This window comes from Brachyhypopomus gauderio, chromosome 3 (assembly GCF_052324685.1).
Source record: "Brachyhypopomus gauderio isolate BG-103 chromosome 3, BGAUD_0.2, whole genome shotgun sequence".
Taxonomy (NCBI): Eukaryota; Metazoa; Chordata; class Actinopteri; order Gymnotiformes; family Hypopomidae; genus Brachyhypopomus; species Brachyhypopomus gauderio.
In genome coordinates, this window is record NC_135213.1 from 36,047,152 (window position 1) to 36,069,651 (window position 22,500).

At 46.5% G+C, this 22,500-nt stretch overlaps 2 protein-coding genes and 1 long non-coding RNA gene across 4 annotated transcripts in view; 2 read left to right on the forward strand and 1 right to left on the reverse strand.

The window, feature by feature from the left end:
- Positions 1–6,230, forward strand: part of neff1 (neuronal intermediate filament family member 1) — a 6,302-nt gene extending 72 nt beyond the window's left edge. Inside the window, exons 1-4 of the mRNA XM_076997952.1 lie at positions 1–827; positions 2,445–2,762; positions 2,997–3,121; positions 3,231–6,230. The exon at positions 1–827 is cut by the window's left edge and continues 72 nt beyond it. Of these exons, the coding sequence (XP_076854067.1) occupies positions 87–827; positions 2,445–2,762; positions 2,997–3,121; positions 3,231–3,759 (1,713 nt within the window). The 5' untranslated portion in view covers positions 1–86 and the 3' untranslated portion in view covers positions 3,760–6,230. The remainder of the gene's footprint in view (positions 828–2,444; positions 2,763–2,996; positions 3,122–3,230) is intronic.
- A 6,470-nt stretch (positions 6,231–12,700) lies between these two features.
- On the reverse strand, positions 12,701–14,235 carry LOC143509333 (uncharacterized). The gene is made up of 3 exons (XR_013129625.1): positions 14,108–14,235; positions 13,777–13,911; positions 12,701–13,035 (listed from the first exon to the last, which is right to left on the reverse strand). It is a non-coding gene; the product is annotated as an uncharacterized LOC143509333 (long non-coding RNA).
- The window catches only part of cds2 (CDP-diacylglycerol synthase (phosphatidate cytidylyltransferase) 2), a 15,175-nt gene continuing 6,638 nt past the window's right edge, over positions 13,964–22,500 (forward strand). The window contains exons 1-8 of one of the 2 annotated variants that reach the window (XM_076997955.1): positions 13,964–14,348; positions 17,404–17,549; positions 18,285–18,381; positions 18,716–18,813; positions 19,303–19,442; positions 21,325–21,383; positions 21,550–21,632; positions 22,280–22,367. In XM_076997955.1, coding sequence (XP_076854070.1) covers positions 14,283–14,348; positions 17,404–17,549; positions 18,285–18,381; positions 18,716–18,813; positions 19,303–19,442; positions 21,325–21,383; positions 21,550–21,632; positions 22,280–22,367 — 777 coding nt within the window. In that variant the 5' untranslated portion in view covers positions 13,964–14,282. Of the gene's footprint in view, positions 14,349–14,903; positions 15,091–17,403; positions 17,550–18,284; positions 18,382–18,715; positions 18,814–19,302; positions 19,443–21,324; positions 21,384–21,549; positions 21,633–22,279; positions 22,368–22,500 lie in introns of those variants that run through there. The other variant, XM_076997956.1, reaches the window with a different exon arrangement.

The window sequence follows — 22,500 nt, forward strand, 5'->3', positions numbered from 1 at the left end:
ACTGTCTGTCGCTCTCTCTCTCTTTCTATTCCTGTCTCTCTTTCCCACATCTCAGCTGCGAGACCCAGGGATCTTCTGGGGGAACCATGAGTTATTCCAGCGACATGTATTCGAGTAGTTCGTACAGGAAGATATTCGGAGATGCTCCTCGTCTCGTCGGACGGACCGGCGTGAGTAACAGCCCGCCTCGGCTGACGGCGGGGTACCGCTCCGGGACGCACCGCACCTACGGAGCCCCGTCGCCTATAATGGCATCCAGCGGGTACCGCGGCAAACTGGGCGCCGGTCGCAGCGGCTTCTCCCCGGTGCCGGACGACCTCGCGCAGACCACGGCCATCACCAACGAAATGAAGATAATTCGCACCAACGAGAAGGAGCAACTCCAGGGGCTCAACGACCGCTTCGTCACCTTCATCGAGAAGGTGCACAACCTGGAGCAGCAAAACAAAGTTCTGGAGGCCGAGGTTACCCTGCTGCGTCAGCGGCACAACGAGCCGTCGCGCCTGCACGACCTCTACGAGCAGGAGATCCGCGAGCTGCGCGCGCGCGTGGAGGAGCTGACGCACGAGAAGAGCCAGATGCACCTGGACTGCGTGCACATGAACGAGACCCTGGAGCGCCTGAAGGAGAAGTTGGACGAGGAGATCCGTCTGCGCGAGGAGGCTGAGAACAGCCTGAAGGGCTACCGTAAAGATGTGGACGACGCCACCCTGTCGCGACTGGAGCTGGAGAAGAAAGTCGAGTCTCTGCTGGACGAGATTGGTTTCCTCAGGAAAGTGCACGAAGAGGAACTTCAGGAGCTGCAGGCGTCCTTGCAGGCCACGCAGGTAAAGGCGCGCGCACGGGAGCGTGCACACGAATCATCACCATGTATGAGGGCGAATAGACGGCTTAGATGCACGCTTAAATATAACGAGAAGTTTTAAAATCAACTCAGTTCTGATTTTTCAAAATGTTTAAATTACTTCGAGTGTAATACTTGGCATAATATAACTAAGACCGGTGGTAACTATTAATATAATTCAGTGTAGATATAAATGCTTCCCGTGCGTAAATCACGGTGTTCTGTGTGAGGTACAGTATTGTACATTAGGCGGCGCGGTATTGCAGTCGAGGGGCGCGCGCCGCCGGGTGCACTGCAGCAGTAACTGGCCGCCTCAGAGCGTCCACGTGCAGACACTGGTGTGTTACTAACATGACCTGCTGTACATTTGAATTATTACAGCATATCGCAATTTCAGAGAGAGAGCACTGACAACGCTGAAAACAGAAAACGTGACATTAGGCAGGTGTGTGTGTGTGTGTGTGTGTGTGTGTGTGTGTGTGTGTGTGTGTGTGTGTGTGTGTGTGTGTGTGTGTGAGAGAGAAAGAGACAGAAAGAAGAGACAGAGGGGGGAGAGAGAGAGAGAGACAGAGAGAGAGATACAGAGAGACAGAGAGACAGAGAGAGGAGACAGAGGGGGAGAGAGAGAGAGAGAGAGAGAGAGAGTTGCCGAAAGGAACAGTAACAAACTTCGGGGCGTACTTCCTGTAGCGCAGGATTTTAGGTGTGGCATGACGTGGCAGATCCAGGAACCCGGTTGCGCAGCGTCCTTGACGGGACTGCGTCATGGTCTTCCCTGGGCACTGGGCAGAGTTTAAACCACCTTACACGCACTTCATGTGCGTGTTATGTTACAGCTGCATATATAACATATATAGATACCTATACATATATCGCATATCTCACTTTTATTGCCATATAAAGGAAACCTGCACTTTGAACAGAAGATGGCTGTGTCGGTTTAGATGTAGATGTAAAATCATCACAGAGTTGTTGCTGCGTCCTCGCGTGAGCGACTGCAATCCAGCGCGCGGGCAGCGTCATCCGTTCTGGCGCGCGAAGCCCTGAGTCAGCGCGCGGTAGATTACATCTCAGCACTCACTTATTGAAGCGCTGTCCGTGAAAGGCTACAGCGATGGTTGTGGGTCGAATTAAAAGCCTAATTGATGCTTGTAGCCTGTAAATTCACTATTGTATTTCCAGTATTTACAGTACGTATTTCCATAAAATAGGATCATTATATAGGAACATATAAGTAATTATATTATTGAATGTTATATTACATAGAGATTAGCAATGGAATATTCATATCTATTTACTAATCTATTTAATAAATTTCATTTTAAATGTTATTTAAGATTTCAATGGATTTAATGTAGGACAGTTGAGTGGGTCCATCATATCACCCAGGCCCTGTTTACCCACCCAGAATTGTTTATAAGACATCGATATTTCAATATTCTGTCCTAATCAATAATGCTAAATCATTTTGTTCCATGAAGCAGCACTAGGAATTCCTCAACGCCATTTCAAATAACGTTCTTTAACATCGTTCTTTAACATCGTATTTGCATCTAGCGTGATGCAACAGCGTTTTGAACTCTCTGAACTCTCGGGACAGGTGTCTGTCGAGATGGACATGAGCAAACCGGACCTCGCCGTGGCTCTGAAGGACATCCGGGCCCAGTACGAGGCCCTCTCGTCCCGGAACCAGCACCAGGCGGAGGAGTGGTACCGCTCCAAGTTCGCCAGCGTCAACGAGGTGGCAGCGCGCAACAACGACGCGATTAAGCAAGCGAAGGACGAGTTGAGCGAGTACCGGCGACAGGTGCAGGCGCGCACGCTGGAGATCGAGGCGCTCCGCGGACACAACGACGCCCTGGAGCGGCAGCTGGCGGAGATGGAGGATCGGCACAGTAACGAGATCGGCGAGCTACAGGTGAAAGGGCCGAGGGCGAAGTAGCGGGCCATAAAGCCCAAACACTTATTACGGTTGCAGAATGATCAGCACCGCTTGTTCGACTGCATGCAATATATTTACATTTATAGCTTTTAGCAGACGGTCATATCCGGAGTGACTTAGGAAAGTGCTTAGTCGCCCACTGACTGTACAGACTGTGCTGAATGTACTGAATGTACTGACTGTACTGACTGTTTGGGGCGCGTCCTGCAGGAGACCATTCAGCAGCTGGAGAACGCCCTGCGCTCCACCAAAGGAGAGATGTCCCGTCACCTGCGGGAGTACCAGGAGCTGCTCAACGTCAAGATGGCCCTGGACATCGAGATCGCAGCCTACAGGTCGGACATCTTCCTGACCCCTGGGGCTAATGTCCTGACCACGTTAGATGGCATTTATGGTATGAAGACTGAGTCTCTGTCTCTGTGTGTCTCTGTCTGTCTCTCACAGGAAGTTGCTGGAGGGGGAAGAGTGTCGCCTGAGCACTGTGGGCGGAGCCATGCTCCAGTCCGCCTACCCCGGCGTCTCCTATTCGGTGGGACGCTCTTATGCCTTGAGCGCCTACAGGAGGGGCGTGGCCAAGCCTGACACCGAGGAGGAAGAGGAGGAGGTGGAGGCTGAAGAGAAAGAAGAGGAAGCAGAAGAAGGAGGAGAGGAAGAGGAGGGAGGAGAGGAGGGAGAGGAAGAGGAGGGTGGAGAGGAGGGAGGAGAGGGAGAAGGAGAAGCCGGCGAGGAACAGGAAGAGGCGGAGGAAGGAAAGGAAAATGGAGAGGAAGAGGAGGAGAAAGAAGAGGAGGAAGAGAAAGTAGAGAAGGAAGAGAAAGTAGAAAAGAAAGAGAAGAAGGAAAAAGAGGTTGAGAAGCAGAAAGAGAAGGGAACAGAGACAGAGAAGAAGAACGGGAGCAAAGCGGAAGAGGGCAAGAGTGAGAAAGCAGACGCCAAGGCAAACAGCAAGCCCCCTGCTGGCCAGAACAAGTAAAGACGCCCACGTGCTCCACAGCTCTATACCACGGCCACCCTGTTCCTCCCAGCCAGATTCTGATGTCCACCACCTCTGTTCATTAACATACGCACACACACAATCAGCATACCTCAACATCTGACCATCCTCCACCTCTCGGGTGAATGGAAGGGTTACACATGGCTCTGTGCAATCGGCATAAACAGACACAGCAGGAATCTTCTCGTGGTGACTGAGCAGATCCATGCAGACTGCACAAGCAGCATTAGGTAGTTCATGCACTTAGTAAACACACACACACACACACAAACACACACACTCACACACACACACACACACACACACACACACTCACACACACCACATTTTAGGGACCACAATAAGACATTCGAACATTTATTGAGAGCAAGGGAAAGCTTACCCCTAACATGATGCCAATACGAGTGAGAGGTGGGGCCAGTGGCTGGCGTGGCCACGCTCACAGGGCATCGGGGTGCCAGCTAGTGACGAGGAGGAGGATGAAGAGGAGTTGGACGAAGAGCAGTGCCTGTAGGAGTCTGGATGATGACACTGCATGTCCTTACATTCACTGCAGATGTAACCTCCACTCTTTCCAACTTCATGGTGCTATTAGACATAAGAAACAGCAAGTTGGAAGTTTGCTAAATTTAAAGAAACACACACACACACACATACACACACACACACACACACACACACACACGCATGCACCCAATGTGGTTTGCCAAGGTCTTCAGTGAATGATCAAGCTACACCAACGCTCAGCCCAAGGACCCTGGCGTTCCACCACAGAACAACCATCAGGGTAACTGACTCGTTTACCGAGGGAAGATGCAGGATGTGGTCACCTCCATCACCTTCTAAGCTCTTCACATTCAACGCTGAATCATCCTCCTGCCTTCTGTTTCATAGCACTGGTCATGGCACAGCTGATGTGGCTATGTGGAGTTTTAGTGGAGTGAACTTAGTTTTAAATATTTAATATTTAAAGATGAGCTGTGTGCGAGAGACAGGCATGCTTTCTGCATTCAGTGCAAATCCCTCCAGGAATGAAATACTTAGATTTAAAAAAACAGTTTGATGCTATTTATCATCATATTACTTCTGCCTTTGAGAGACTGCCTCTTGACTGGTTTGAACCTGGTAGATTTGCGTTTGCAGGCTCTGTAATGCAAGTGTCTCCCCCTACAGTTCTGGAGACAAGATCACTGCACATTTTAGAGTTAGCCTTACTCCGAACGGACCTTCTGTTAATAGCAACGTCCTTCATGAGCTGGACCAGGACTGTTCGAGTGCAGTGAGGCTGGAGAACCATGAGACAGCCCCCCCCCCCCCCCCCCCGATGGTCTCCTGTCATCAGGGGAGACACTCTTAGAGTGCTTTTGGTGTGTGTGTGTGTGTGTGTGCGTGTGTGTCTGCAGCATGAATGTGTGATTGTATTTGTGTTAAGTGTGCCTCTGCATTTGATGTTCATGTTAATCATGGTGAGTGTGTGTGTGTGTGTGTGTGTGTGTGTGTGTGTGTGTGTGTGTGTTCTCTGAGGCATCAGAAGTGTGTGGTGTCCTCTACAGTCAGCAGGGTATTTGGTTGTGACAGAGCCAGTTCTCAGACCACTCTGAAGATGACAGGTCACCGCGCAGACAGACTAAAGGACAGACAGACTGCTGGGCAGACAGACAGAAGGACAAGGGCACGCAGAAGGGCAGACAGACACACAGGAGGGCAGACAGGCAAAGGGAGAGGGTAGACAGACAAGAGGGCAGACAGGCATGCAGAGGAAAGAGCAGTAAGGTGGATTTTATGACTACACACACACACACACACACACACACACACACACACACACAGACACACACATTTGTTTGCATGACTTGCACATACTAACATGTTTGCTGGTCACACTCATGGTAAGCCAGAGTGATTTCACTGTAGTATTTGGCAATATCTGATAAAAAACAAAACAAAACAAATCTCACTGGAACTAGTGGTGTGTTCTGGGTGACTGCAAGAGAAGACGGGGGGGGGGGGGGGGGGGGCAGAGAGAGTCTGCGATTACAATGCCCTTGTGATGACTGAAGCTCAATGAGTGTGGGGATTAACTGAGTGTGGGGATTAACTCCGTCTGTGCACTGGCAGGTGAACCAGTCGACAGGATGTTGATTTGTTTTGATTTATCTTCTCTTCTTTGCATGGCCTGATTCTTGGAGCTTGACAAAATAAGACAGGATGGGATAGATTTGCTTGTTGTGTCTAAAAACAAATAATGTATGTACTGTTACTGCCTTAATCACAAACAAAATGCGTTAAGTACTCGTTTTAGTTTTCTGCATTATCACACTATTTCAGAAAAGGTTCAGAATTGTAATCACACAGAACAATCTGCTATTCTACTGTGACCATACACGCTGCTAGATCCATACAGTGGTACTCCCCCAAGCCAAATAAAGCCATTTATCAACCAAAATCAATCTATATCTGTTTTATGGTTTTTGTATGTGTGTGTTTATGTGAATGTGTCTGAGAGAGAGAGAGAGAGAGAGAGAGAGAGAGAGAGAGAGAGAGAGAGAGAGACTGAACATATAAACTACAAGCAGGGCTGTAAACTGCATATTTTACACATTCTAGAAAAAACATACTCAGTGACAAAATCACAGAACTGGAGACTCAAGAGGAATACAAAAATATCAAATAAACCAATATATAACAAGTTTGAAAATATCATTAAAATGCATGTGGTATGGATAGACAGATATGGATGTGGTATGGATAGACAGATCAATACGGACAGAGGAATATCGATGGTTAATTAATAGCTGTACTGTAGTAAAAAGCATAGTAAAATAATCAAGCTAATGGGCTTGTCCCCCAGTGATCTAAAGCATCGTTTTCTGTGTGGCCTCTGACGGCTGTAGCCAAAAAAATGATATTTCTTCACCTGCCTGCCCAAATACTGCCGATAACGTTTATACGGCGGCCTGACAACGGCGAGATGGGCGGTAAGCAGCCTGGATGCGGGTGTAACCTGATTAATAGTCCCATCAGACTACGGCTCGCCAAACGCGCCCGGAGAGGGAGGCTGCGTATCAATTATTCATGCGTCTCCTGAAGAGTCGGAGTGCTGACGGCACCTCTCCCCATCCAGACTGGGCGAATCAAGTTAGGCTCTGCGCCTCGGCCAATTCTACGTGGATCGATCGGTTTCAGCTGTTGTTAAATCTGTCAAGATAGGGCCGGCGGGCGTGCGGGCCAGGGGAGGCCACGTCTCCTGTTGACGTGATAAACCTATCGAGGGTAATGGGCCTGACGGGGAGTTTCTCCCTCTGGCTCGCTCTCTTATGTAGGCATACCTACATAAAATAGGTCCACAATAGGACAAAAATGACCTTACTTGAAGCTTCAGAGGCACATGATGGAAAAATACAGGCTAACATACTTAGCCGTGGGGACAAAAACGTAGTCTGCCCTACTACATGAACTTATTTGATTGTACCTGAACTTATTTGAAGTTTCAAAGGTTTCTTTGAGCGCTGTGATACGTCTGCATGTTCTCAGAAGTAGGTCAGACATGCTGATAGTGGCAGAGGATTACAGATTACACACTAGTGCTGCCTGTGTGTTTCTACACATGTATACATACACCATAAATCGTTCAAAACAGTTAGAAGTGACAAATATTGTTTATTGATACGTTGTATTAGAATCTGCTCACCAGTGTACCTTCTTCTTCTTCTTTCGGTTATTCCCGTTTAGGGGTCGCCACAGTGGATCAAACTCCTCCATCTGGCCCTGTCCTGAGTGTCCTCCACTGACACACCAGCCACTCTCTCATCCTCTACCGCTGCATCCATAAACCTCCTCTTAGGTCCACCGCTCCTCCTCTTGCCTGGAAGTTCCATCCTCAAGACCCTCCTACCAATATACCTCTCCTCCCTCCTCTGTACATGTCCAAACCATCTCTATCTCGCTTCTCTAACTTTATCTCCAAAACATGCTACATGTGCTGATCCTCTAATAAACTCATTTCTGATCCTATCCTTCCTCGTCACTCCAAATGAGAATCTCAACATCTTCATCTCAGACACCTCCATCTCCCTCACCTGTCTCTTTGTCAGTGCCACCGTCTCCAGTCCATTACTGTCCTTTAGATCTTTCCTTTCATTCTAGCTGACACCCTTCTATCACAGATCACCCCAGACACTTTATGCCATCCACCCCAGCCTGCCTGCACTCTCTTCTTTACCTCTCTTTCACTTCCTTCATTACTCTGTATCCTCGACCCTAAGTAGTTAAACTTGTCAACCTTCACCAAATCAACTCCTTGTAACTGGACCTGTCCACCGTCTGCCCTCTCATTCACACACAAGTACTCTGTTTTACTCCTGCTCATTTTCATTTCCCTGCTCTCCAAAGCAATCTCCGATTGCTATATGCCTTCTCTTTAGCTTCTGCCACTGCTCTCTTTGCCTTATGACACATCACCTTGTACCTCTGTCTACTTTCTTCATCTCGCTGAAAATCCCAACTCTTTTTAGCCAACCGCTTTCCTCTCAAACTTTCCTGAACTTCCTCATTCCACCACCACGACTCCTTGTCTATCTTCCTCTGTCCTGAGGTCACACCAAGTACCTTCCTAGCCACATCCCTCACTGCATTTGAAGTTTCATCCCAGGTGTCCAGAACACCACCACCATTACCCAGTACCTGCCTCACCTCATCCCTGAATTTTACACCACAGTCCTCATCCTTTAACTTCCACCACCTGATCTTAGGAACCGCTCTCACTCTCTTCCTCTTCTTCACCTCCAAAACCATCCTACATATCACCATATTAGCTACACTCTCCCCTGGTAACACCTTGCAATCACTAACCTCTTTCAGGTTTCGTCTCCTACAGAGGATATAGTCGACCTGTGTGCATCTTCCCCCACTATTATACGTTACCCTGTGCTCTTCCTTTTTCTTAAAGTGAGTGTTAACTACAGCCATCCTTTATCCTTTTAGCAAAATCTACCACCATTTGTCCTTCCATATTCCTTACATTAACACCATATCTACCCAACACCTCCTCACCACCACTGTTCCCTCCACCAACATGTCCATTTAAATCTGCTCCAATAACCACTCTCTCTTCTTTAGAAACCTGCAAAACAACTTCATCTAACTCTCTCCAGAATTCCTATTTCTCCTCCACATCACAACCTACCTGAGGAGCATAAGCACTGATGACATTCATGATCACCCCATCAATCTCTAACTTTACACAGATCACCCTGTCACAGATCACCCTGTCTTTTTACCTCCACTACACTCTTACGAAACTCATCCTTCAGGATTACCCCTACTCCATTTCTCTTCCTGTCTACACCATGATAGAAGAGTTTGAAGCCACCACCAATGCTCCTGGCCTTGCTCCCCTTCCACTTGGTCTCCTGTACACACAGTATATCTATCTTCCTCCTCTCCATCGCATCAACTAGCTCTCTCCCTTTACCTGTCATAGAGCCCACATTCAACGTACCAACTCTAACCTCCACCCTCCTGCTCTGCCTCCTCTCCTTCAGCTTCAGAACCCTCTTCCCCCCTCTCCTCCTCCTCCTCGTCCCAACAGTAGTCCAATTTCCACTAATGCCCTGTTGGACAACAGCACCAGTGGCGGTCGTTGCTAACCCGAGCCTCGACCGATCCGGTATGGAATTTCTATTTTTGATCCGCATCATTTGATTTGGCGCAGTTTTTACACCGGATGCCCTTCCTGACACAACCCTCCCTATTTATCCGGGCTTGGGACCGGCACTAAAATACACTGGTGTGTGCACCCTAGTGTCTAGGTTTGCTCACCAATGTACCGAATGGCTGTAATCCATTTTGAAATGCATAGTTTGTGTGTGTAATTGTCTAAGAGCTAGTTGGCTTCTCATTCATCAAATTTATATTTAAAGGTGGGCAATAATTTCCTGTCTTATTACACAATTCTTTCTGCACCCCAAGATGGGGAGCCGTGCAAGATCTAATAATCTTACAATAAAATATTAGCCGGAGTGAATGGTAAGATTGAGTCATTGACCATGTTATCAGTAAAAGCCAGTTGATTTTGGCTATTAATAAGGACGGCTGAAACTCCAGTTTATGTCAGGACCATCAGAATGAGTCACACACACAGAATGTCACACACACACATACACACACACACACATACACGCACTCTTAATCACACTTTTACTCTCACATTCACTCATTCACTCACACACTCTCTTACTTATTCACTCACACTCACTCTCCCTCACACTCTCAATCACACACTCATTTTCTCCCTCATTAACTCACACTCTCAAACACCTTTAGCACCATATATACACCCATATATACACTTCTGCCTTGCAGATGTCCCACAAGTCAAAGCCCAGCAGGTATAAGGGGAAATTCTTCCGATCCCAGACAAAATCTCACACACACACACACACACACACACACACACACACACACACACACACACACACACACACACACACACACACACATGCACACACGCACACACACACATCACTTTTGTTCAGCACGTTCCACCTAACTATAACTTTTGCTGAATGCTCCATAGATCTTGTTAGTGAGTTGTTCCTTTGAGGAGAGATGTTATCCACCACCACAACGCCCACTGCTACTGTACAGCACACTTACGGTTCCACCGGGGAAGACGAGCCTGTCGTGAAGATACTGAGAGTAGCTCTCTTCCCTGGGATGAGGAAGAGAACCTGCAATAATCCTCATGCACCCTACACCAGCATGACTGGGGAATAAATGCATGCCCAGAGGGATTGGAGATAGCAAATTACAAAAAGATTAATATGCCCTACTTGAAAAAAAGATGGTAATTGGACTACGAACGGAACTGCAGAACACTAGAACCAGTACTGCAGGCAGACAGTGCCTGGGGCCTGGGTTACTGCAGCATACATGAGTAATGGATCATTTCTGACAACAACATTCTACATCTTGGGCACACTGTAATTTGGAGTGTGTGTGTGTGTGTGTGTGTGTGTGTGTGTGTGTGTGTGTGTGTGTGTGTGTGTGCATGCATGCGAGTGCCTGTGAGTGCATGTGTGTGGATGAATGTGTGTGGCATGCAGAGCTATCCATGTAATGATCCTGCATGTGATAGATTTACTTAAGATGCGGAGGGGCCTGTCAGGGAGATTGATTCTCTTGGTGGTTCTGGTGGGGCTCTTAAAGTGACCTGTCACTAATAAAACAACGCAGCTCCAGTGCATGTCACTAACAGCAGTGTCAGCAGTTTGATCTTCACTACACACTCCATCTGTGTCACACACAGGAACCATGCAACATCCTTTACTTAATAAAATCAGCAGGTTTTACAGAGAAAAGCATAACAGGAATTATTACAATGTGGACAGTGAAGTGTTGATAATAAGCGCTGATGTGACCGGCATGCTGTGCTGCAGTGGTACTGATAATATCTCACTACGTTATACTCTACACTATAATGCTTTACTATAGAATGCAAAAAATAGATTATAGCTTGTTGTGTCATAAATCTACAAAAGACGTAACTTATCTTTGTCCATCCATGTGGCAAGTGCATTTCTAATATTTTAAGTCAAAGATTATTAAAAAAATAGTTAGTTTGCTTAGAGATATCACATCTAGGCCTACAGCTAGCTAATGTGTTTCTTTTAACTAATGTTAGCTTCTCCTCTACAGTAGTGGAATCGATTGAAATTTGACAAGACGTGGTAATTCTGTTACTCAGTTTTGTTTGAGGACTGAAATATCACGCCATGAAGCATCATATGCAGTGGGTTCAACTTTCAGTTTGCTAGTGATTGATTTTGACCTATTGATTGTCAAGATGCCTTGCTGTTAAGCAGCCAATCAGAACAGAGTTCATCAAATATTCATGTTCAAATTAGTAAATAAATAAACATATAAAAATCTTGTTTTAATATTGTATAAAACGTTCATACAGCTGTTAATGTGGGCTTGTATAACAATCTGTGGGCATTTTTCACCCAACCAAAGTTATATACCTTCTATACCATGAGAAAACAATTTAAAATAATTAATTCAATGGCACATTTAAGAATACTATTAGGAATTCAGCTCAGTATACAGAGGATAGAGTACATTAAAAGAATAAGTCTAGGTTTTAACTAGGAGAATATGGGGAGGTAAGTAATTTATGCAGGGTTTAAGTGGGTTTGAGAGGGGTTTAAGCACTGTTTAAGTGGGGTTTATGCAGGGTTTAAGTGGGTTTAAGCACTGTTTAAGTGGGGTTTGAGTGGAAGAGATGTTACCAGGAGCTGATATCCTGCCCCTGAGTATGAGCTCATTGCTTCCAGTCTAATGCATGTGCACGTGCATGTGTTTTAACTTAAAAATCATGGAATAGGCTCTTCCTCCAAAATTGTATACAACTAAAAACATTTAATAGGAGACAACTGTCATTTACTATTAATGGTCAAAACACACAAACACAAACACACACACACACACACACACACACACACACACACACACACACACACCTCCATGCATCCATCCTTTTTGTTCCAGGAATGTAGTACATCCCCACACTTCTGTGTTGTTGTTTTTTTAACAAGAAGTCCTTACCTTTCTGTAACCTGAAGCTTCATTGCGCGGAAATCAAATGTATTTTTAGTGCTTGAGACTCACACCCTGATCCCTTGTTAAATAGGTCCACCTGCACTGCAGCTGTCTCTAGGGACAACCAGTCGTTCCTCAGTCAGATAATCACTCAGAACTGACTCGTTCTGTTCCAGTGTGCCATCTTCTCAGCGACCTAATATATTCAACATGCACAGGGTTCCAGGACCACTGACTACAGAACTGGACTACACTGACTACTGAGTAGACGCTGCCCGCAGTAGTGGATTTACAACAGACTGTAAAATACATGTGAGTCTATAAATGTACTGCAATATTTATTATTTATTAGGGGTACCTAATGAAGTGATCACTTAGTGTAAATAACTTCCATCTTACCAGTGAAAATGTAATGGTTTATATTACTAATGTAAAGAATAAAACATTTATACGAGACACTATTTCATCCCTTATGTGTCCAGGTGGAGTGTGGAGCTCGACACTGATGGCATCTCGCCAGAGTGCAGAGCGGGCGGAGCTGAACGCCAACACACCGATGCCCAGAGTGTCACCATCTGTCTCCACCACGCAAGGACGTGTCAGACGGCTGAAGCTTCGTGAACATCTTAAACGCGATTCAGTAACTTCTGAGAACTGTAAAGAAAGTGTATGGTATGTGGTTACAAGAGTGAAGTGTGAGTGTGTAGGACTCATCGTGGGGTTAAAAAGAAAAAAAGTGAGTTTACACACTGTTGCATATTGCTGAAAGATTACAGACTAAAGAATCTCCAGGCTCTATGACCCAAACTCTTATACTACAGTGATGTTTTTCATATATTTTCCACCCTCTGCTGTTATGCAGTTGCATGGGGGGCATTAATGATCACGGGGCTTCGAGAGCAGTGAAGACAGAGGAGTATTCTGAGTAATTGATTTGATATTGATTAGCAAACTATTGTATTTTATATCAGCTAGATGTTTTTCTCTGCTTCTGATCACAGGTCAGCCATTTAGACTGTCCTGCAACATGTTATACCATACTGCTACCCCTTACACTATCCTGCAAATAAAAAGAATCAATGGAAAATGAATAAGATAAGCATATTGATTATGCAAATATTTTTAATAGCATTTGAGTGATGTTTGAGTAGTATTTGCTTGAGCAGGGCACGCATCTGAAGCCCTTGTTCAGTTGTAGAAGGAAAAGCTTGTTCGCTGTATTGCAGAATTTGTACTCACTAGTGCAGACTGCTTTACATGTCACTGTCCCATGAAATGGTCAGATTAACACGTCCTTAGCAGTAAGTACCCGGCCTGTTTCTAAGTACCTGCTATAAAAATACGTACAAATAAAACTAAACAAACCACCCAATAATAAAACAAGCCTCTGCTCACCCATAGTCACAGCCGCCGCCCCCGTACACCCCCGTACACCCCCGTCCGGGTCTCTGGTCCGGTGACGCAGCTTTGCAGCATCACTGCAGCGGTCAGACACGCGCGACTCCTCCGGCCTCTGCTGACATCTAGTGGCTGTGTGAGGAATTACATCAACATACACTGGCCTTCATATTTACACATTTCACCTACAGTCTGTGTTCAGATCATTTAAACATTTACATCTGGTTTGTAAAAACAAATACTTCAACAACAACAGCAAAAAAAACAAGATAAAAAAACTTGTGATCCCTTCTGCATGTGCAGAAAACACATCTGCGCCGAGAACAACCTCACAGAGGGCGCTGTTAGACGAAAACAACCCGGGGGGCAGAAGCTTTGATGGAACAGACGAAGGCAGAAGGTAGAAGAACATCCAGCCTGTGGAGATCTGGAGCACAATAATCGCCCGTCACAGCGTTTGTCTGGGGTTGTTTATTACTGCACGTTTTCAAAACAAGGTTGAAATGACGGAGCTACGGCATCGCACCGCAGCGGAAAACCAACTGCAGCACCAACCATCAGAAGAGAAGGTGAAGAAAACCCCCCAAAACACACACACTGTGTTTTATATTCGACTAATACAAACGCGCTAGCGGGACGCTAACGGCGAACCGCCTCGCTAGCTAGCTGCTCGTCTCCCGAATGACAAGATCTTACTAACGTTATCACATGTGTGGCCACAACTACACAGATATCGGTGATATTACGGTTATTTATGATTCCTCCCCCGAACAGATTAAAATACGACAGCTAGTTGTCGCTAGCTAACAGGCTAACATGCTAGCTGCCGTGTATTCGCTGTTAACGGAGCCGTTAGTGCTCGCGAGGGTCGCTAACAGTTAGCATCTTAGCTGTGGTGCAACTCAGTCAGTGGGGAGAAACCGAGACTGTATTTACGAGGCTGTATTTACGGCCAAATGAAGACGTGTTGGTCTAAAATGCGAATCTTGTGGATGCGATTAATTCGAATAATTCGTCGCTGTTGCTACGCGACAGTAATCGGATTAAAACGGGGAGTGGGCGCGAAGACAATCCTGGTTGTGTTTCAGCTTCACGAGCATGTTGGCTGAGACACTCCCAACAAGGGCATAAGGACAGAAAACACACACATTCTCGGACTGTCCACAGTAGCGGGGATCAACAGTCCGGATTATATAGAAAAAGAAAAAAGAAAGCAGTTTAACAGGCGGCAGATTAATTAAAGAGGGTTTACGACAGATTGGGATTATGGAGCAGCACTCTCTCTGTGAGGGGAGGGGCGTGGTGGTGATGGTAAAGTAACTCGACTACTTTTGAAACAAACAGTCCTGTCTTGTTTGCTTGACATCATACACATTGTGTATTTATGGACCAGTTTGTGTGTGTGTGTGTGTGTGTGTGTGTGTGTGTACTTTATTTGATAAGACGTTGACATGTTTGTGAAACTGTTTGAAGGAGGCCCCAGCGACTCCACACCACACCACGCTGTTGTGAGTGCGGTTACTATTTAAAAATGCGTCTAGTTTTTCTTTTTGGCCCAGTCACTGAATGACCGTGTTTGGCAGCACAGACAGCAATGTCCACATATCCTGAACTCAGATGTGACTTCACCAAGTAGCCACGATAAACAGCAGTGCATGGTTAAGACTGAGAACTTGGATAATCAAGGAACATGCTTTAAAATTGGGTTAGTGTGGGCATTTTGCACACGCACACAGAGCTCTTTGTGTGCTTCAGTGAATTGGGGATGCTTGTAAAGTCATGCCTCTGGTATATTCACCGTATCGAAGAGATGGAGAGGAAATGGGACCTTGAGTGTGGAAACCGCTCTCCTGTCTAGAAAAGTACAGTGTGTTTCAGCGGCAGGCCAGTTGTTTTCTTACAGGGCATCAGTCCAGCTGCAGAGTCAAGAGGCAGAATCTCCTTCCGCCTTTTTCCCGCCTTCATGGCGCACGCAGCCAATCGTAGGTCGGCTCACGGTGCTGTCACTATTCAGACGCTCACCTGATAGGACAAGCAAGGTCATGTCTTTGAGTCTCAGTGAGTATACGTGAGGTCACACTGCTACACACACACAAGTCGCCCTGCATGCGACGTGCTGTAGGTGTGCACGCACCAGGGCCCCATCAAAGCCGCCATCATCTTCCTGCTAGTCTATCACCAGTCCCACGCCTCATTACCCAAGATGCCTTTCTACAAGTGGCCATTGAAAGGGACCAGGTTGTCTGCCTGAAGGTGATGGTTTCATTTGGGGTCTTTTGATAGGTTTGTCGTCAGGCGTGTGGAAACATTACCTCATTGTATTCGAGGAGGCATCATCAGCTCAAAGTACAACAACGTCAACGTGATCTCATTGCAGTTCTTCATCAGTGGCTCAGAGACGTAAGCTGAGTGTGGTGCTGTCCAGCTGATCTGAGAACAGCATGGAATACCTGCACACACCCCGTGGTGACCGCCGTCTGTCTGTGTGGTTTCACCAGCGTATCTGGTCTCTCCTGGAGAACGTGGTGAGCGTGGTGGGGATCACGGAGTTCCCGAGAACTCAGAGGTTCTCCCAGAGCTCGTCGCCAAGCCGACAGAGCGTGAATCACTGTGGGACCAGGAAAATAGAACAGGAGGCTGCCATAGGAACACGGAGGACCCGCCCACTCTCTCTCTCTCTCTCTCTCTCTCTCTCTCTCTCTCTCTCTCTCTCTCTCTCTCTCTCTCTCTCTCAAACATGGTGCCCTCAGTTCCTGTAGATCTATTTGTGTCTGTTGGGGGGTGACGGGCGGGGGATTGGAAGTGTATTTTTAACTTGGCAGTCTGAATGACAGGATGTACTCCCATCTCCATGGCAACCCTGGCTCCTCCCAGATTGCTCATCCAGAATGTAGCCAATCGCCTCCTCCCATTTCCTTACCCGCGCTGCCTCTGGATGTTGTCGTTGGTGTTGCGAGACGTCAGGTGGAGAGAAGTTTCTAGAACACTTCTGGAAGCCCTGGCAGTTGACACAATTTTCAGACTGTTGCTATGGTGATGAGGGAGGGACCTCGTGATTGGTGCTTTGGTACTGCCACGGCAACAAGCTGCTGTGACAGACCAGTGCTGTTAGAAAGCAGAAGAAACGTGTGTGTGTTGAGGATCACAGACTGGCACAAGTGTTAAACACTGTGTTGAAGGCATGCACGCATTATTTTACTTCTTCCTGCCGTCTTGTGTTTACATCTCTCTGTCTCCCTCTCTCTCTCCCTCTTTTCCATTTCTCTCTCCCCTTCATCTTTTTCTCTGCCCTCTTCTCCATCTCTCTCTTCCTCCTTATCTCTCCCTCCCCTTCCCCCTCTCCCTCACTTTCTCCTCCTTTCCCTCCCTCTCACTCTCTCTTCTCCATCTCTCTCTTCCTCCTTCTCTTTCCCTCCCTCTCTCCCGCCCTCTCCTTCATCTCTATCTCTTCCTCCTCCTCTTTCTCTCCCTCTCTTCTTCATCTCTATCTCTTCCTCCTTCTCTTTCTCTCCCTCTCCCTCTCTTCTTCATCTCTATCTCTTCCTCCTTCTCTTCCCCCCCTCTTTCTCTCTCTCTCTCTCTCTCTCTCTCCCCCTCTTCTCCCTCCCTCTTTCTCCCTCCTAGGGGTCTGAGGCGGAGGACAGGGTACAGAGAGATGGAGGAGTGTCGGATGGTGAGTGTAAGACGGACCCCGGTGTTCCTGACGTTCCTCCTCCTGCTGACGACACCCCGGAGGTCCTCACCAAAGCCCTGTCTGGCCTGTCGTCACGGTAACACTAGCCCTCGTCTCATACATAAACAAACACCTGCTGGGCAAACTGCTGTTCACTGTTGTGAGGGATAGAAAATTTATATGATCATAATTTGACCAGTCATTCATACTTATGTTATTACAAATGCAGTATTAGTGATACCACCATAATGACGCCAACGTTATCACCGATTTGAGCAATGGAAACCTTATCAGTAATATATAATTAAACCATGAGTATTATGCAATACTGATCAGAATCATTTATACTGATACAATACTATTTTTAAATTGAGAATGTGATGTAAATGGGAGAACTCTACAAACATGGTGTCATTACAGTAGAACGGTTGGTCAGAGAGTGTGGAGTTAGCAGAGAGAAGGTTTGGTGTACACTGGACCATTGAAGGTCTGTGTTTGTGTAGGATGAAGAATGGAGCATCCTCCTGTGATCTCTCTCTGTTCAAGTTATTGATCTCCTGTTGATATTGGAGCATGTTTATTGATTGGTCAGATTTGTATTCTTCTGAAGTTTCCTGCTATTAGGGAATGTGTCAATTGATCTCTTCTGCTTAGACGATTAAATATCCATCTAATCAGTGGTGTGTGTGTGTGTGTGTGTGTGTGTGTGTGTGTGTGTGTGTGTGTGTGTGTGTGTGTGTGTGTGTGTGTGTGTGTGTGTGTGTGTGTGTGTGTGTGTGTGTGTGTGTGTGTGTGTGTGTGTGTGTGTGTGTGTGTGTGTTTCGTCCTGCAGATGGAGGAACTGGTGGGTTCGTGGCATCCTCACTCTGGCCATGATCTCCTTCTTCTTCATCATCATATATCTTGGCCCACTGGTGCTGATGATGATTGTGAGTGCCTTCATCATCCTCATCTTCCTGGTGCTGCTGTGAACTCTGTCCAGAACCCCTATGCAGTCTGTAATTTGTTTAACTGTGGCAGCAATAATAATAATAATAATAATAATAATAATAATGCTGCAGATGGTAATTATCATAATCTGCTTTTGGACTATATGCATTCTTTCTGTCTAGTTTCTCCCACTCACTCTCGCTCACATTTTTATTTTTTCTTTCTCTCACTCTCACTTCTGTCTCACACTCCTATTCCCCTCTACCCCCATCTCTCTCTCTCTCTCTCTCTCTCTCTCTTCCTCTCCCTCTCCCTCTCCCCCCCACCCCGCAGGTGCTGTGTGTGCAGATCAAGTGTTTTCAGGAGATCATCACTATTGGCTACAGCGTGTATCACTCTTATCACCTCCCCTGGTTCAGGACACTCAGTTGGTGAGTCTTCACAGCTCCGCCCCCCCAGCTCACACCCCTCCTGTGTGTCCCTGCCTCTGTTACCTCACACACCTGCGGTCTCCTGCTGGACCATCTGCTGCTCTAGGGTCAGAGGTCACCTTCACTTTCACCTTGTTTGTCTCGCTCCAGCCTCAGGATGTGTCTCAGACGTTTCTCTTCAGATCTTCTGTATTTTTGTAATCGCTCTGCTCGTCTGTTCCAACCAGATTTTTTTTGCCAACAGCAAAGTAGAGGGAAACATGATTACCTCAGGTTACAAACCAGTGTTGTGCAGTTACAAACCAGTACACAGATTCTTTAGGCAAAGCAGTACATGACATCCTACAGGCATAAATACATGACAATCTAGCAGAAAGGTTACTAGTAGTAGGAAAGAGTTCTGATTCTCATCTCTTCTACACCTGTTTGTACGTTATGGGAGCTGGAAGGTGTGTGTTCTGGGCTCTGACCTGGTGCTGTGTGTCCCAGGTACTTCCTGTTGTGTGTGAACTACTTCTTCTATGGTGAGACGGTGACTGATTACTTCTTCACGCTGGTGCAGAGGGAGGAGCCACTACGGATCCTCAGCAAATACCATCGATTCATCTCCTTCACCCTGTACCTGACCGGTGAGACACACACACACACACACACACACACACAGCAAATGTCTCCTTCACCCTGTACCTGACCGGTGAGACACATACACACACACACACACACACACACACACAGCAAATGTCTCCTTCACCCTGTACCTGACCGGTGAGACACACACACACATAGCAAATGTCTCCTTCACCCTTTACCTGACCGGTGAGAGAGACACACACACACACACACACACACACACACACACACACACACACACACACACACACACACACACACACACACAGCAAATGTCTCCTTCACCCTGTACCTGACTGTGAGACACACACACACACACAGAGCAAATGTCTCGTTCGCACTGTACCTGACCAGTGAGATACACACACACACAGCAAATGTCTCCTTCACCCTGTACCTGACTGTGAGACACACACACACACACACACACACACACACACAGAGCAAATGTCTTGTTCGCACTGTACCTGACCAGTGAGATACACACACACACAGCAAATGTCTCCTTCACCCTGTACCTGACCGGTGAGACACACACACACACACACACACACAGCAAATGTCTCCTTCACCCTGTATCTGACCGGTGAGAGAGGGAGGGAGAGATAGAGAGATAGACACCGACAGCAAATACCATCACTTCTCCTTCGCCCTGTACTTGACCAGAGATAGGGACACACACACACACACACACACACACACACACACACTGTGAATACCATTGCTTCATTTCCTTTGCACTGTATCTTACCAGTGAGACAGACACACACACATACACACATTTTTAGTGTCTCTCCCTTCCTCTGGACTCCGACCTGAATTGAGCTGATGGGTGAACAGGTGTTCTGGATACCTCAGTGTGTGTGTGTGTGTGTGTGTGTGTGTGTGTGTGTGTGTGTGTGTGTGTGTGTGTGGGTGGGCTTGGGGCCAGATGACGCACACATCCGTGCAGTGTGTGGCCATGGCTCCTAGCAGGCAGGATGTGGTAACGGGCTGGGTACAGTCATACTACTGCAGCCTCTACACTGAGGCTGGAACACACAGACCCAACACGGGGAGTTTGGCGCTGCAGGCCAGGAAGCGGAAGCCTGCAGGGGAGGGTGCAGACGCACAGGCACGCGACCTTTCACCTGCTCTGAAGGTCGCGTGCACTGTGACTCTTCAGAACTCGGGCCCTGTCTTGTAATGTGATGTTCTGTAGGCTCATCAGACATGAGTCGATGCCTCTCTTTGATTCTCCTGAGTTGAAAACAAACATCTCAACACATTTCTGCACTGCAGAATAAAAGCAGTTACAGGAAGGCAGTGTGTGTGTCGGTCTGTGCATCCAAATCCTTTCTGAATAAATATATGTATACAAGGCAAACAGTTTAAATCTACACACTGCCTGGACATTCAATGTTGTATTTGATAAAGATTGAAAGTGAAAGTACTTTTACTACATTTGAATAAAATATATATTTAAGGTTCTGTACAATTATTCTGTGTATTGTTTTTATTCTCCCAGTGTATTGTCAATAGATTGTTATTAATCTCTGCTGTCTGTGTGTCATTGCCTTGGAGATAATGAGGTGTGTGTGTGTGTGTGTGTGTGTGTGTGTGTGTGTGTGTGTGTGTGGTAGAGTGCCTGGTGTGTGAGGTTGCGCTCGTGCTAATGCATAGGCCACAATTAGTGGCCTGACTGAGACAGAGTTGTGAGCCGTTATTAGATCACTTTAATCACTGTGTGTGTGTGTGTGTTTGTGTGTTTGTATGTGTGTGTGTGTGTGTGTGTGTGTATGTGTGTGTGTGTGTGTGTGTGTGTGTGTGTGTGTGTATATATGTGTGTGTATATATGTGTGTGTGTGTGTGTGTGTGTGTGTGTGTGTGTGTGTGTCGCAGGGTTCTGCATGTTTGTTCTCAGCTTGGTGAAGAAACACTACCGCCTGCAATTCTACATGGTGAGTTGGACAACAGCAGACGCTCCGACCGAACTCTCGTCTTTTCTCTCGACACAGCCGAGCAAACGTAATGAGTCACACGGCTGTAAGAGCTCGATGGTGTTTTAGTTCAGGCCTTGTGGTGTTTGTGTCTTCTCTCTTACGATGGTGCGGCGTCCTGGTGCAGTTCGGCTGGACCCACGTCACCCTGCTCATCGTGGTCACCCAGTCTCACCTCATCATTCACAACCTGTTTGAAGGGATGATCTGGTCAGTACTGACACTACATCACACACACACACAAACAAACACACACACACTCAACACCGACACCTCACATTCATCCTTCATTCTCAATTCACTCCTAAAGGCAGTTTGGGCACAAACCTCGTACAATAATGGAAGCCAAATATGATTAATAACATGCAGAATTGGATGTACTGGTCTACTAGTACATGAGCCTCCAGCAATTACGTTATGGTTACTGCTAGTGTACCATTGTAATTTCTACCACCAGAAGTGGCGCTAAAACACTAGAATTATCACTTTATTGTTGGTGCTAAAATATCAGCACTGTTGATCGTGGTTAACGGGCAGTGTATTGTTCCTTATAAAGACGGGAGATTATTAAAAAAAATTGTTTCATATCCTCATCAGTTACATTCAGTAAAGTTCATCCCCTTTTCATGTCCTGAAATAGACACAGAAACAAGAATTGGGTTTACCCTGGTTAGCTGACATCAGGTCAGAAACACCACATGATGTCATAGCATAGTGTGCCAATCTGTGCCAAGCCGATCTGCCGTGTGGTTTAAATGTGAGAACGTTTAAATGTGAACTGAACAAGTTTTAAAGGTGAACTGGTTTATAAAAGTGAGCAGGAGATGGTGTGAAATTAAGCGGTGTTGTTTCTGCAGGTTCATTGTGCCGATCTCTTGTGTGATCTGTAACGACATCATGGCCTACATGTTTGGTTTCTTCTTTGGCCGAACTCCACTCATTAAGGTGAGCGTTCACCTGCCCCCACAACACGTACCCCAACATTTACATTAACACTGCTAGATTTGCTTTACACTTATAAATATGGGTTTAGAGTAGAAAAACTATGGGTAAAGTCTCTCAAATCTGAAATTGCTTT